General features: G+C 40.8%; 1 protein-coding gene across 1 annotated transcript; it reads right to left on the bottom strand.

Moving 5' to 3' along the window:
- Positions 1-2,706: 2,706 nt before the first annotated feature.
- LOC139641839 (olfactory receptor 4B13-like) lies at positions 2,707-3,648 on the bottom strand. The gene has a single exon (XM_071516456.1). It carries the CDS (start codon positions 3,646-3,648, stop codon positions 2,707-2,709), a length of 942 nt encoding a protein of 313 aa, XP_071372557.1.
- Positions 3,649-16,880: the final 13,232 nt, after the last annotated feature.

Below are 16,880 nucleotides of genomic sequence, written 5' to 3'. Positions count from 1 at the left end.
CAGAAGAATGTGTAACCTGCACCCACTTCAGTCACCTGTCTAGTATTGGCCAGCCGGGTCTCACTAAGGGCAGCAATATCCATGTTGTATCTGGCTAGCTCTCTGCCCATGAGGGCGGTGCGTCTCTCAGGTCTTTTTGAACCAGATGTGTCCATCAAAGTGCGCACATTCCAGGCGCCAACAGTGAGTGGTATCACTTTGGTCTTTTTCATTTTATTTTTTGTTGTTCGACTGCAGGTATGGGATCCCGCCAGGCTGACCAGGATGTTTTGAAGCAGACAATGTTTAAGGTACCTTTTCTAACCCTCTCCTCACTATGGAGGTGAGCAGTGTGATCCTAAATAGGGCTGCTCAGTCACTCAGGGTGCTGCCGGACTTCACTGCTGCTTCAGTCCAGTGAGGGAACGACCAATATCCTGAGCCGCCTGCGTGCAGGTTTGCGGCTACAGCCTCCAGCATATCCATGCCTGCTGCTTTGTCGCTCGCCCACTGCCACAGGACTTAGGATACGACGGTGGTAAGGTGCCATGACTTGCGCAGAGAACTTGGATTTCAGTGAGGGAGATTTGCGCAGCGTCAGCCTCACTCTCTCGACCAGCCCCATCTGTACCTAGTGGCAAGACGTAGTCAAGACGACTGGAGGTAGTCCTGGTTGCAGTGATGGTCGAGAGATCTTTAGGTGGGGGTGCCAGGGGTTCCACATGCCCCGACTCAGACAAGCTGAGTTTTCTGGGTTAGTTAACCGCCGCCCGGGGCTCGGCGTTGGCAGCTGCTGACTGTACTGACTCACTAGAGGGCCGGCCCAGATGGAACGAGCCAGAGGCACAACTAGCTGGTCAGACACTGACGCTGCGTCGTGGGAAAAACATATTCATTTTGAAGGTTTATATGTAAGCTATTGCATGAGCTTTTGGATAACATTAATAACCGTTGTGGCTTTTTACTAATCTGCTGAATTAAAGGTCACTTTTGGGCTGAGGTCGATTACCACTGCAATGCACTTAGCATGGCATGTAGAACTGTAATCTACTGCAGTTATGTGTTCGCCCCTTTTTGTCTGTCTGTGTGTCACTAACGTGCACAACTCTCACTGTTCTGATCTGCTCACTATGAAACTTCACTAATATTTTAATAGTTAGGCAATGACCTGTGCTATTGTTGTTTTTTCCCCAAATCGGGCTGATTTTTAGCGCAGTCCACCAAACCTGTCACAGTAAGATCTTATTGGACTGACACTGCCATGTTATGAGGTAACGTCCCATGATGCCTTGTACAAAGTATTTTAGCAATATGTTAGGGTTAAAAATTTTGTTGTTGTTCTAATTACACTTTCCAGTATTCCTGTTCTAGCATATTATAATTCTCTGTAGCTGATGGCCAACATAGTGATTGTTATATCACTATATATACATTGTTGTCTTGTGTGGGCTACCGATCCATTATTTTGATCGGTCGATTTCTGATAAAAGCCCCCACTCCCATTGAGGAAGTAATGTCTGTTGTCATGGATACAGACTGTTACAGGCTTGCAAACACTTGGGGTGTGCCCACTGGTCGGACCAAACGACTATCCGGTACAGATATTGTGTTTTGTGTCCGACTACAGTTGTCATGCGATCATTTTGGGCTTACATCCACAATCTGAGAAATCGCATTTGTTTTTGGATGGAACAAGGCAGTGTGGGCTCACTGTACCCCACTGAGGAAGCATTTGGCAGGAGATGGATCCGTTTACTAGCAGGATAGGTTATGGCCATTTTCCACTTTGTAAAACATGACATTAATTCATGGCCCTTAAATTACATTACATGTAAGCAGTGCGGGTGTAGCATGTCTTAGTGCTATTCTAGTTAGCCTGTATGAAATATCCTATAGTTCAGTTGGGCATAAATCATGGAAATTCATTGTAAAAATGCAGACAATTAGCTTTAAAACAGACTACATTCTTCTGGGGGAGGGCGCCCAGATTAAACTTGTATTCAACATTTCTAGGTTTTGTGATGACTGGACAAACCGTTATTAAGTTATGGCCACTTCTGACATAGACTGTGTATTAATTTTGACTAGATTGTTTATCTGACTGGGCATGTTTATATTGTGTATATTATCTTTCACTTACCCTTGTGCTCCTGGCTTTTTTGTCCCTCAAATCACAAGCTTATGCAAGTAAAGTGTTTTTCTCTGTAGAGCCTTGCACACAGTCAGTCCTCTCTTGATAAAATGACATATTAGAGTTTTGTTTCTCTGGACTCTGGCTTTGGTATACAATTTGTTCATTTACAAATATTGAATCAAACGGCCCAACAGAATACAACACATATGTAGACATGGCCAAGAACTGAACCATGTAAAATAAGTTCTACACTGTATCTAATAAAATACGCTGTGTTTAATGAAGGATCATAACAAAATTCAGTGAAATTTTTGACTCCATTCCCAATTCTTGACTCCAGCCCGGCACAAAGTTATACTAATTCTGTTCTCAAATGAAAAGAACATCCTGCTTTGGTCATTACTTTTATTTTTAATTGTTGTTTGTTTTCAGATAAACAATGTATTGCACTTTGTAAAATCAGTTAATTTATTCAACAATTTATTTAAAAAAGGTCTGTGCCCAATAAGAAAATCAAATCACTCCTAATATCAAACAGAAAAGATTATCTTAATGAAACAAAAAAACAAACAAACATTGCAGGTTCTAGTTGTTTAGAAATGAAATTGAGACATTATATACACTAAAAACTTCTGGCACACATTTCTTATTTTTGAGATATGAAGACCATACATAATTGGACTTAAAAGTGGTTGGCAAATCAGAAGATACACAGATAAAATGATACGAAGTGCTGCTGGTATCCATGTTATGTCAAATCTACTTTGGAGAATGTCAAAGAAACAGGCAAATGTAAAGTTTACAAGAGAAGCAATGTGTGGAGTGCAGGTGTTGATGGCTTTTTGTTTGGTTTCTTTGGAGGTTTTTAAACAAACTGACAAAATCTTGATGTAAGAGAACGAAATGGGGATTAAAGGAACACCAACAGTCAAAAAACCAACAACATAAATAGATATGCCGTTAAATGTCGAAACAGAACAGGCTAGTTTATTTAACAGCCAGATGTCACAATACACCTTGTCAATAATATTATCACAAAATTTAAAACTGACAGTGACAGGCACGGTTATTGTAAACTTAATAAAGGAATATGTCCACACGAGCAGAATGATCATATTCACTCTTCTTGTGGTCATAATGACATTGTAGTGTAAAGGATAACATATGGAAACATATCTGTCATAAGCCATGGCTGCTAAATTGCAGTATTCAACAGAGGCATATGTGTAGAGAGTAAATATTTGCAGGAAGCAATGGCTGGCCGGAACATCATGTTTATCTGAAAGCATTTGTGTCATTATAAAGGGTAACACAGCAGTGCTGCCATATAATTCATTAGCAAATAAACTACACAGGAAAAGGTACATGGGCTCATGCAGTGGTTTCTCTACACAGATGACCAAAATGAGAACTGAGTTGGCCACAACTATTGCGATGTAAAAGATGATTACTATGGAAAAATACAGATGCCTTAATTGATCAATATTACCATAAGCAGCCAGCACAACTAGTACAATCTGTGTTGTGTTCTCCATTGTTGCATATGTAATAGATTATTTTCAACTGAAGTTCAGCAGTCCAGTACAACTGATTTCTACATTGGTATTAGAGAAAAGATCAGCTGCCATTCACCCAGAACGTCACTCAGCCTGAGTTCTATCTTCATAAGTCGGTCACAGCACATTTAACAGTCAGTGTTTCTGTAATAACCCATCTGACCTGACGATTTAGGAATAGGCCTTTTCTCCCTATAATGCTCACATACTATTCACTATTAAGTGTATAACAAATTTAGTATGCATGTATACATTACATAAGCAGTAAAAAGAGTGGGCTGCCTTTGTCAGTTAGGCTAACCTGAGGTCCAACTCAACATCCATCACCGTGAAAATCAGGTCCTCAGCAGGTCCTTGTTTTCAATGAATTTTAGTTGTAGAAGTAAATGATCAGTTCACAAAGCTTCAAAAAGGCCCATGTGAACAGTGATACAGCAATACAAGATGAAATGGTATACTGCTACCTCCCCCTTCTACTAAGCTACACTGAGGCAGTTGCTGAACTTTTATGAGACTGTCCTCCCCCAAAAAACGACCCCATAGGTAGTTTGTTCCTACCCTCTAATACGACCCACAGGAGCGTTTCCTAAATTAGCGCCCCTACCGGCGGCAGGAGATGGCTATGTCGGTCTGCGTCCACGTCACGTGACTGTCAAGTTTCTCTCTGCGGCAAAAAAAACGAAGAATGGCTGACATTCCTTTTATTGTCAGTGGAAAATGCAATATTTTAAGATAGTTTCGGCATTAAAATGCCTTTTGATAACATTTCTAGCGAGAAATCTGCATTGTATTTTCATAATCTTCGTTTAGTGAATGTATATGATGTTTAGTTTTTTAGTTATGACAAAGATTCATTTAGCTTTTTATCGTTGCTATGGTGGTTGCCTACGGACGCTGCTACGGACGCGTTCGACTCCTGTTTTGGGTTGTCTGCCATCAGTGGGCTTCATTCCTGTGACGACTCCTTCCCCCTCTGTTTGTGGCTCCGTGTGTTTTTCCTGTTCCTGTGTAGGAGGCAGTCAGAGTGGTAGAGGTGTGTCAGGAGGAGGAGCCATACCTGACTGAGATGAGCCACACCTGAATTAATTCCTCCTGATTGCTATATAAGAGGGCTGGATAGTCAGTTCTCTCTCTCTCTCCTCCCGGCCAGCAGGACCTTGGTTTAGTTAGGTTTTGGGTTTTATTAGGCTTGCTTTTTATTTTACTTTTTGCCTGCACTACATTTACCCACATCCATGCACTCACTACACTACTGATTTACATGTGGCGCTGTATTTTTGCGTATAGTTTAATATGGGTTAAATAAATGTAACTTACTTTAAATCCATAATTATCTGTGTGGTCTCCCTTGTTTGTCTGGACTTTGAACAGGTTCATGACAATTCCATTTCAAATTGTTGGCTGCAACCCGAATCCAAACCCCACTATCTCTGTTAAGAAAAGGCGTTTTATAGCCTGTGATTGTAAAACATGAATTTGCTCATTTAATTTTATATTTCCAAGAATATGTGGCTGAGGATATTTAATATGAAATTATCTTTCTTAAAACATAGTCTTCCTCAATTAATATTGAGCCACGTCATCCAATAAAGCACTCCAATGTTGATGATTTTAAGATTTCAATTTAATTTGAATATTACTTTGTTTATATTATTATTATTATTATTAGTATTACCTTTGTATATTTTTATTCTTCTGTGTTGCATTTTTTGGGACCAAACACCAAGACACATTCTTTGTATGCTTGCATTGGCTACTAAAACAGATTCTGATTGAATGGGCTATGTCATGCTGACATAAAATCCCAAAACCAAGAATCATAAAGATACAAAAAATGTCCAGGGTTGTGTAAATAGTAGCCTATGGTTTTTCAGCCCTAACCCTAACCCAAGCACTTCAGGCTTTCCTCCAAGCCTGTAGTAATGCCCTAGATTGTCAGCAGTATTGTAATCTCTGAAGGTAACTCATTTTGGTCACTATTTCCCCTAAAAAAGAAAAAAAACAACAAAAAGCTTAATTTTATATATTGGGCCTTCAAAGTGCTCGCTGAAACCTGGGATGGCTGAAATGAGAAAATTAAAACTTTGTTGTAGAGCTAAAACAAATACATCGTTGGAAAGGTCTCGACCTGGACAGTAACATATGTCAGCATGGCCCAATCCCAATGTCCCCCCTAAGCCCTAAGCCTTGAACCCTCACAGACTTAATTGACATCAGATGGTAAGTGATCGAGCGCAAGAGGCTGCAAGGGCTCGAAATGGTATAAATAGGAATGGGACAGCACTTTGCGACATATCACGTTACCTTGACGACACCAATATGTTACGTACCATTGTGGGTTTGGGACTTTTTGTTTTACGTGTATTACTTTCTTCATGGCCAAGGCACTTGAGGGACCGACCGCCTGATTTGAACGTCTTCCAGGCTCTTGCCTTACAGATTGGACAAGAGGTAATTGTCAAATAATCATTTTACCCGTTTTTGTCAAAACAGCATCATTAAGCAAAAATTTAAAGAAGTGGTTGATGAATAAACTAGGTGTGTAATATAACCTATGCTTGCATTCCTCTGATTTCATGTGTTTATTATGTCTATCTTATCCTTATCTTATCTTAAATCCTTGTTAATGTAGTGTTTCTTTGTAAATGTAGGCATACTAGCGCACCCAATATGCCAGGCTGAACACCAATGTGCCAGTCCTCAGGATGTACTTGGATGTGGAGCGAGACATGAGAATTGACTTCAGGATGTCAAGGCGGGCTTTCAATGGTCTTCTAAACATTTTGCACCAGGAGAGGGATCATGGCTGGGGACATCATTTAGAGGTCCTTATTTTTGTTTTTTGGCTGGCCCATGGGGTGTCGTACCGGGTGACGGCACGGGCTTTTGATGTGCCAAAGTCAACAGAGTTAGAGTTGTGCACAAGATTGCCAAGGAGATTCGCAGATGCAAGTCAAAGGTCATCTTCTTCCCCAGTCCAAACACTTTGGAGGAAGTTGGCCGAGGATTTGGACAGCTGGCACAGCATGAGGCCTTCAATAAGGCTGTGGGGGCCATAGATGGCTGTCACATCCGAATTAAACCACCCAAACACAACCAGTTAGATAAAAGCAACAAATTGGGTCACCAGCCAGACCACATAACACCAGGGTTTCAGCAACCACCTCCCGTCAATATCTTGCACAATCAGCCACGTCAGTTGGACCGCCCGACACCAGAGTTCCAGGACCCTCCACCTCCCATCTAGGTTCTCATCACCAGCACCGACAGCCTACACCATCCAGGGCAAATGACACAGCACCCCCCGCCATCCAGTTCCAGCATTTGCAACAGCTCGCGCTAGCTGGGGCTTCCGGCACCGGGATGCCGGCGCCCCCTGCCGCCCACTTCCAGCAACCGCAGCAGCTCGCTCTAGCCGGGGCTTCCGGCACCGGGATGCCGGCACCTCCTGCCGCCCGCTTCCAGCAACCGCAGCAAAATGTCTGCGGGAGAGCCCTCATGCACTTTACAATTTCACAGTGGGACAGCCCTAAGCCCTCGCGAACTTGTCAGGAAGGCGCGTCAAAGTCCGTGAGTCTGTGAGTGCGGACATTGGGATTGGGCCTATGAAGATTCTACATGGCTCCTGCTTTGAAATACTGACCTTTGAACCGTGACCGTGACGTGATGTTTGAAGGCTTATAATTCAGCAACAAAAGGGGTTACAGACATGGGACCAACTGTTATAGAGAGCTCTTGACCTCAGCTATCATGTGAGTATAGTCAACAACTGGGGGTGCTGTCAAATATGGGTAAAATATGGTTAAAATTAATTTTCACCCATTTAACAATTATATATTTAATATCTATTTAATATGTAGCTATCCCCAGTAAAAAAAAAAAAAATGGTAGCTATCCCCAGTAGTGGAAATGGCGGACGGTGGAACAACCACAGTGACAGTAGAAACACTACCCTCTACCCTAGCACTGAGATCGGGGTTTCTAGTTGGGATTGTTTCTTGCTTTGGACAGTAGTAGTTTGGACAGTAGCCAGGCTGCTGGTGGTAGCGTTAGCCATGTTGCTTACGTTTCTGGCTGCTAGCGGTAGCGTTAGCCATGTTGCTAACGCTACCGCTAGCAGCCAGAAAACGAACCAGGAACTACAAGGAAGCCAGGACCAGCCTGGAACAAAAGAAACAAACATCTAACTATGTTTGTTTCTGGCTGCTAGCGTTAGCTATCGTAGCTAGCGTTAGCAACGTTAGCGATGTTGCTAACACTAGCTAAAGCTAACGCTAGCAGCCAGAAAAAAAAACAAATAATCCATTGTCCGTTTGATAATCTAAACAAAGAACACGTTTTCTTGCAGTGGCCTTTCTAAAATGAGCAGTGGTGAAAGTTACTATATTGTGTTATGATCAAGGAGTTGATAAGCAGACAGATGGTTTGTTCTATTGCACGGAGCTAGGATCTAACAGAAAGAGATCTGGTTGTCTTGCGACAGTGGCGCAAACAACAATACCACTTGGAAACACTAGGGGGGGACAACGGGGGGAAAGCTGAAAAGTTGTCTGTATCCACTTTAAAATATTACATTTTCCACTGAGAATAAAAGGAATGTCAGCCATTCTTTTTTTTTTTTTCGCTGCAGAGAAAAACTTGACAGTCACGTGACGTGGATGCAGACCAACGTAGCCATCTCCTGCCGCCGGTAGGGCCGCTAATTTAGGAAACGCTCCTGTGGGTCGTATTAGAGGGTAGGAACAAACAACCTATGTGGTCGTATGGGTTGGAGGACTTCTTGACTTTTATACTGTGGTGGCTAATCAAACACATCACATGAAGAGTGTGGATGACCTGTCCTCTTCTGGCATCAGATATCACGGGAGAATGGAGTCACTCGCTCTACCTCTGATTTGGATAAGGATGAAAGATAAAGGCCCTCTGGAGAATTAGCTAAAACAGAAAACTATGCTGGAGTGCTTATGCTTATTTTTGGACTCTGGGTAAAAGGCCACAGGTAGTTCTTTAACTGTGCAACCAATATGCCTGGAAATACTCACATTAATGCTTACAGTCTGTACTTTAACAATAGAGAGGCCAAATCTCTATACTGCTGGATGCTGAGATTTAAAAATTAAACACTTCAACACTGTAAATGTAATGTATTCATTACACATTTTTTCTGAAATACAATACTTGGGCTTTAAATGCTGTAGCATTCACACTTGGAAAAATTAAATTTGGAAATGATAGACAAGTGTAATAATTTTACCAACAGAAAATAGATACAGAGAATAGAAGCAGCAGGAAAGCACCATTTGGACTAACAAAACAGATTAATCATGAGCAAAGGATGGCCTTCATATAATATTGTCACAGATACAGCAAGTCCAACTCATCTGGTAAATGTGACTTTATTCAAGTGACTTGGACTGCACAGCACACCCATCACTCCAGGGAAGAAGATGTGTCAGGCTAGATGTACAAGGAACAATGTGATTGACACCATTGTGAAATAAAACCAACTTGTGTGAGACTTGTGTTGCCTCTGGGTTGGAGGAATAAGACAAGAGATGGTGTAAAAGCCCATTTGAAACATACATGTAGGGAAACAGGCTGAAAAGTGGGTTTTGAAAGCAAGAAATCTCAGCGCCTGACCAAGTAGCCTAATCGTTGAGTCATTGGTATTGACCAATAACCCTATCAACCCCCGCAGATATATTATGGTCAAAACTCCACAGCTCCTGCATGTAATTGAAAAAAAAAAAAAAAAATCATAACAAGCGGTGCGCATGTTGGTGGCGCTGTATCGTAATCAGCACAATAACCCTCTGAGCTCTACCTAACTCTCAGAATTAACAATAGATGGTTAATGAAACGCCCTGAATGAATAGGCTACTGATGCGCATGTAAAAGTGCTTGTCATTCCATTCTCTGTGTGACAAAATGGCAAAGCCGGAGCAAAACGAAAAAGAGAAATTTCCCCGGTGGCTTCAGTTTGGGCATCACCAACGAGTTGAGTGTTGAGTGGCAACATATCACAGCAGCAGTTCATGCCGCTAGCTCCGACAGAGCCGGACACTTTATAAAACTAAAATAAAAAAGAAATGGTCAGACATAAAGTATGACGCCAAGAAGCGCATTGCTGTGCGCGACAGTGTCAGTACACCGGCGCACTGCAAAAAATCTCCATCTTAACAAGTCATTTAGTCTATTATTGAGCCCTAAAATCACAATTTTCTTAAAATAAGTGAGAAAATCTGCCAATGGGGAGAGATAATGTCCCTTGTTTCCAATGCAAATCAACTTGTTTCAAGAATTTTGTAGAATCGAGTGTCATTTTCTTGATAGTAGTGCAGTGATTTGCCTTTTTCTGACTTGTTTCCAGATACTGACACTCATTTCTAGAAACTTCCTGAAACAAGTGAAAGTGCAACGGAAACAAGTGGCGTTATCTCACCCCACTGGCAGAGTTTTTCCTCTTGTTTTAAGAAAAATAAGATTTAAAGGCTGAATATGAGACTAAATGACTTGTTAAGGTGGATGTTTTTTGCAGTGCGGGGTGAGGAAACACCGGAGCTCTCTCCTCTTGACGGGCATTTCACCTTGATAACGGAGGGGGAACCGTTGTGTTAGAAAAGATGGAGACACCAACATGACATTACAGGACAATGAGACTGCTGCGTCTGATCCATATATAGCCTAAATGTGCCCTTTGATTTTGTAAAGAGTGAACCTAATCGGCCGCACAACCGTGACCTGGTGTGGGCGCTCACCGCCGTCTCCAATGCGGCACGAGTCCATAACACATGATATTTATAACCTTTTGACCAGTTGTAGACGTTTTTATGACACAGAATATTATTATTAGAGGAATTTCTAAGTTAATGTGGAGTAGGCCTCAAAATTAACTCAGTGTAAAGTCATTTTTGCTTTAGTTCACTACTACTGCCATCTAAAGTAAACCTTCTAAGTCGCCATTTCCCACTTCCTCTAAAATGTGCGCATGCATGGGTTCCATAGCGCTACGCACATTCTCAGGCCGAAAATCTGTGTGAAGAATAAAGGTGCTCTGTTTGACAACCTTTTACCACCTTTTGTGGTGGGTTAAATTGAGATCATCATTTAGCAACTAATATAAGCAGAGAATCGTGCCCAAACACTGTCTTAACTGTCTAACTAAATTAACTTTTTCCACTTCCACTACACTTTTTCCTAAAAGTGATGTAATGTTACTGTACGGATTTTCTGGGCCTTTTGATAAGACCTTTGTCATGTAACTACCACCCCTGGGCTCCTCTCAGTCAATGTAGTAGCAGTTTCCACTCAGGCTGCTGGGTGGGTCCCTGAGCATGGTACCAGCACTAAATTGATGTCCTGGGGATGAAGAGATATGATGGACTAATGACCTAGAGGCTTAATCAGCATGTTTACTTTGTGTATATCTGTGTGTGTGTGTGTGTGTGTGTGTGTGTGTGTGTGTGTGAGTGTGAGAGAGAGATAGTGAGAGAGTGTGTTAGTGGAAGAACGGATGGCGGTTACATCAGCCAGTCAATTATCTTATGAGAAAACAACATGTTAATCTCATGTGTATGGACTGAACACATTAGGATGTTTCAAAGGAAAATGTTTTGGACACATGATGTCCACAACTTCTAAGGCTGCTGTCATTTAGCCAAAGTTGACACAAAGTTAAGTTTCACTGAAGTAAACCCAGGTGGGGTTTACTTCACACGTGGGTGCCTGCATGGGTGCACACACACACACACACACACACACACACACACACACACACACACACACACACACACACACACACACACACACACAGATGCACACAGGCTTAGTATTTTGACATATAACTGACTACCAGGCCATCTCAGCATATAACCTTTAACTTGTATTGCAAGTTCAGTGGACATTTCCAGTGTTTGTTCTATTCTGTTACCTTACTGGCAGTACTGGCAATAGTCACATTATTGTGTGCATGTAAACCTAGCCAATGACAAACTGAATGCAGCCTTTTTAATCACCTAAGTAAAACAAACTACAGGTAGCTGAAACACATGTTATTGTACTAGAGTTAGTTGTATCTGCACGTGTTTATTGAGTGAATGATTGTCTTAAAATAAAACTGTCAATATGCATCATTAGGCACAGAAAACATGGCGACAGGGATTTCAATATCACCAGAAACATGAATTCAACTTAAAGCTATACTAGGCTAGCCTGGTTTCATAGCGCACACACTTTTCAGGCCGGTTTTGTGTGTATGCTATGTTTTGCGGCCCCAGGAGTCCAAAATTTAAAATAGGAGACTGAAATGTTCTACCTCTGGTTGTGAACTGTGTAAATGAAGTGTTCAGCTTCCTGCAACTGGGCCCTTTTGTGAACTGTGTACATGAAAACAGTGGCTTTTTAATGTTATATTTAATTTCATGTTAAACAGAGCCCCTTTATTTTGTTAAATTAAAATAGGTAAATAAAAACAAAATAACATGATATAATGGAGATTAGGAGTAAAATGTTTCTCATGTATAAAGAAAAATGGTCTGTTGATATATGGTATAAACCAAAACTATGAACTTACTGTCTCATAAAGAGTAACTACAGTGTAGAACCTTATGTGAAGTATAATTTAAACAAAAGACAAAGATCCCTATGTGCACAGTTACGTTCAGGAATATTACCACTAGCCCTAGAGACCGGCAGGTTTAATGCCACTGCAGAGGAGGACAGACTTTGTTTGTTATGTGAGTTAGGTGAAATTGAGAACGAGGTTCATTTTTTGTTTTACTGTCCTGTCTACGAGGACATAAGGGATGTACTTTTTAGTAAAATGTCCTCTATTTATGTTGATTTCTTTGGGTTGGATGATTATGAAAAACTTGAGTTGTGTTTCAAGAAGGGAACCTATTGTGTAGCAGATTTTATTTGTCAAGCTTGGGAGAGAAGGCAGAATATTTTGTATAAGACCGAGCTGTATAATAAGCTGTATAATAAGCGGTAATCTTCTTATAAGAAATGTTTTGAAATGTATGGCCGCTGCAACGGTAACTTTGGTGTCTTGTAAACCCATGAGGGTTGGGCACTTTGTGTGCATGACACGAAAATAAAAGAAAATCAAATCATATAATGGTCACTCTTAGAATTATAAGAATTCCTAAATACATTGCTTGAAGACAGTGGTGCTTGAGCCAGATGAAGGCACGGTACATGCGAACAAGTGTGCACGTGATCACGATTAAAGTACCACCTCTGCCTCATTTTGAGCCAGGAAAAACCCTGGAGTGAATATGGAGAATATAAAAAAATATATTCTTCTTTTCAACAAACTAAGGCTGACAATAATAAGCTGTAGATAATGTGTTGTGTTGTTCATGCCTTTGCATTTGGTCATCTTCATGGCCATGACCACCATTTTGATATAGAGATTAATTTTCTAAATACAACTAAAATAAAAAATAAAAAATACAGGGCTCTCTAGTTTATGCAACCTTTTGAGGTGGCTGTATAGGCCTAAAGGTCAAGTGGGGTTAAAATGAGATCATCATCAGTCAGTATTAGCAACTAATGTCAGCAGAGAATTGTGGCCAAACACTGTCTTAACTGTCTAATTACATGAACTTTTCCAGTTTATAAGAGATCATCATGCAAGGAAAACAGTGGGACCCAGTACATCCTAAAAATGATGTAATGTTACTGTATGGATTTGTGTGTGTGTGTGTCTCAAAACTGATGTAATCCTTTGTCAGATAATTTAGACAACTTTCATACCAACAGGCCGTACACAGAAGCCCACAGGTGATGTCATTAGTCCCTCTGCCCTGATGCCCACGGCTACTATAGTGAACCTCAGGCCTTGGGGAGCCTGACCTAATATTTTCTCAATGTAAATGATGACTACATTAGATCAGATTTCATCATTTCTTGTTGAGAATTTGAAACTATAGAAATATCAGAAACAGTAATAAGTAATTATCAATGACAGATCAGTGGCAAATAACAGTAAGCGATGGAGTACAAAAGTGTTAAAATGATCCTGGTTTTGGCCTTTCGGTGAGACCGGTGTGCCACTGATTTCTATGATTTTAACTAATTCAGGAAACAGTGATAACAGCAAATAGTAACTCCAAGTTTGAACGATACTTTCTTATTCCTCCTGCGTGTGGTTTAGGTGTAGGACAAATTATTTTCTGTTAAAGCCATGACCACCGTTTTCATATAGTGATTCACTTTCTAAATACAACAAAAAAAACAAAAAAAAAACAGGGCTCTCTGGTTTGCACAACTTTTTGTGGTGGGTTAAAATGAGATCATCATTTAGCAACTAATATAAGCAGAGAATCGTGCCCAAACACTGTCTTAACTGTCTAACTAAATTAACTTTTTCCACTTCCACTACACTTTTTCCTAAAAGTGATGTAATGTTACTGTACGGATTTTCTGGGCCTTTTGATAAGACCTTTGTCATGTAACTACCACCCCTGGGCTCCTCTCAGTCAATGTAGTAGCAGTTTCCACTCAGGCTGCTGGGTGGGTCCCTGAGCATGGTACCAGCACTAAATTGATGTCCTGGGGATGAAGAGATATGATGGACTAATGACCTAGAGGCTTAATCAGCATGTTTACTTTGTGTATATCTGTGTGTGTGTGTGTGTGTGTGAGAGTGTGAGAGAGAGATAGTGAGAGAGTGTGTTTGTGGAAGAACGGATGGCGGTTACATCAGCCAGTCATTAATTATCTTATGAGAAAACAACATGTTAATCTCATGTGTATGGACTGAACACATTAGGATGTTTCAAAGGAAAATGTTTTGGACACATGATGTCCACAGCTTCTAAGGCTGCTGTCATTTAGCCAAAGTTGACACAAAGATAAGTTTCACTAAAGTAAACCCAGGTGGGGTTTACTTCACACGTGGGTGCCTGCATGGGTGCACACACACACACACACACATACAGATGCACACAGGCTTAGTATTTTGACATATAACTGACTACCAAGCCATCTCAGCAAATGACCTTTAACTTGTATTGCAAGTTCAGTGGACATTTCCAGTGTTTGTTCTATTCTGTTGCCTTACTGGCAGTACTGGCAATAGTCGCATTATTGTGTGCATGTAAACCTAGCCAATGACAAACTGAATGCAGCCTTTTTAATCACCTAAGTAAAACAAACTACAGGTAGCTGAAACACATTTTATCGGATCGGAAGATGAAGTTGTTCCGATACCGATAACTTAATGACATTCGTAATGAACAACAGGCTTATATGTCGGCAGGGTAGAAAAAACAAACCTCATAAAACATCTGAAGGCATGCCACCATAAGGAGCACAAAGAGTTCACCACAGCTAAACAACAAGCTAGTGAGACTTAACAAACCTGCAATAAGCGATTTTCAGACCTTGTAACCAGTCCTGAAACTAAGGTGTGCTACGTGAGACGTAATGATGGAAAGAAACAGCCACACAGCAGCAGCTGTGTTGTTGTTTTCACCTCTTTCCTGAAGCGTGTTGTCAAAGTCGGCCCGCGAAAAGGCAAATCAATAAATCGAGCGAGTAAACGTTTTCAACTAGTAAACTTGCTACCTTCCTCTTCACTTGTCATTGTGGGACATGTGACCTTCAGCGGGGGAAAAATCTGGCAAAGCGAGACTGGTAACCGGCGATATTTCTCCATAGCTACATTTATTTTATGCACAGTTTGTCCTTGAGGGCTTCCGTTGCCCAGTAGCTTTGCTGTGTGTTTACAAGATGAGTTGCGGTTGCTGTCACCTTCTAGTGGTCAGAAAAATGCTTAGTGTAGCTTTAAGCACCAGCCAAGCAACACAGCACGCTGCTGTGTTGCAAGGTGTGTGTAGATGCCTATACTGCTATATCTGCTAGTATTTCATATATGGACTGTTTGTTTTATTAGCCTATAACAGTAAACATTTGTGTCACCGGGGCATATTTTTTCATGCGCATTATTCAGCCTATTTGTATGTGCTGTAAAGAGAGAGACACTATAACCTCTATCCTATGTTATTCTGGCTATTATTTTTTCGATCATCATTATTATTTTCGAAAGGGGCGCAGCCAAACTGTGTGAAATGTGAAATGCTGCTGTTCGCGAAGAGCCGTTTCCTCACATTCAAGTAGGTCACGGCCCATAACTTGTTTTATTAGCCTACAATATTATTAGTAGTAGCCTACCTTTTTTAGAAGATGTCTTGGCTGTAGGCCGTTTTATTAGGCATATTGGCGTTATTCTTTCCTTCTCTGTTTAGGCTGAAACAAGGGAAACTGAGTGGACCCAAATGCAGAGAGCGGTCATCAAACGCAGTAGTAGCTCTAACAAAGGCTATCCTTAAGCCTAACATATGCTGTGCTATTTTTTTTTTCTTTTATTGTTATTTTTTACTTACTGAAATACAATACCCTGTATAATATGGTCAAATTAATAAAAAAATAATTGGCACACTTGTTCCTGTAATTATTATTAGAGGCCAATAGCCTACTAGATGGCATAAATGACTATTAATTTAAAAGTACTTGTATCGGTACTCGGATCGGCCAATCCACTTGATCAAGTACTCGGTACGGTTCTCAAAAAATGGTATCGGTGCATCCCTACTTAAGAGTGAAAAAAAAGCTGTCTCCTAAACACCAACAAGCAATCACTCCATCCAGAGAAAGCTGAGCTACTCAATGGTACATCTTTTGCCTGTCTCGTCTTTTATATTACTGATGTCATGTTGCATGATTTCTGGGCATTGAGGTTCAGATTTTTAACAGTTACCTCTCAATGCCATTTTGAGCCGCCACTGTGCAAAGTTGCCTAGCGAAGCTTTACAGATCCGCAAGGGTCTACATGTAGTTTCTGCTTATGGAAAGGCAAAAAAGTAGTACACAATTTCACAAATATCAAGACCAGACAATCAAGTTTTCAAAAGCAATTTAAGATCGAAAGTAGACTGTGTGTTCATGCTGAGATAACACAGCTGTCAGAAAGCCACAGATTTGTGTGCACGGTAAGCAGTATTATCTTAGCAGGAAGCATTTGGCAAATTTATAAAAAGTGATGATACTGGAAGATTCTATAACATAGAACGTTAACTTCATCTTCTAAAACTTTGTAACTTTAAAAGTATGTATCCCTGCTAAAGGAGGAAAGAACACAAAAATAAGTGGGTTGTGTTTAAAGTTTGTTTGTTGTCAAATGTGTAAATTCATGAAGGAATTGA

The sequence above is a fragment of the Centroberyx affinis genome, unplaced genomic scaffold (genome assembly GCF_046629955.1).
Source record: "Centroberyx affinis isolate AG114_WGS23_722 - 3 ecotype Tasmania unplaced genomic scaffold, CSIRO-AGI_Caff_v1 ptg000405l_1, whole genome shotgun sequence".
In the NCBI taxonomy this organism is placed as follows: Eukaryota; Metazoa; Chordata; class Actinopteri; order Beryciformes; family Berycidae; genus Centroberyx; species Centroberyx affinis.
The sequence above is the reverse complement of the archived record's forward strand: the minus strand, read 5'-3'. Positions and strand labels throughout refer to the sequence as shown.

Coding starts and splice junctions, on each gene's coding strand:
- LOC139641839 (XM_071516456.1), bottom strand. CDS start 3,648: ATGGAGAACACAACACAGATTGTACTAGTTGTGCTGGCTGCTTATGGT.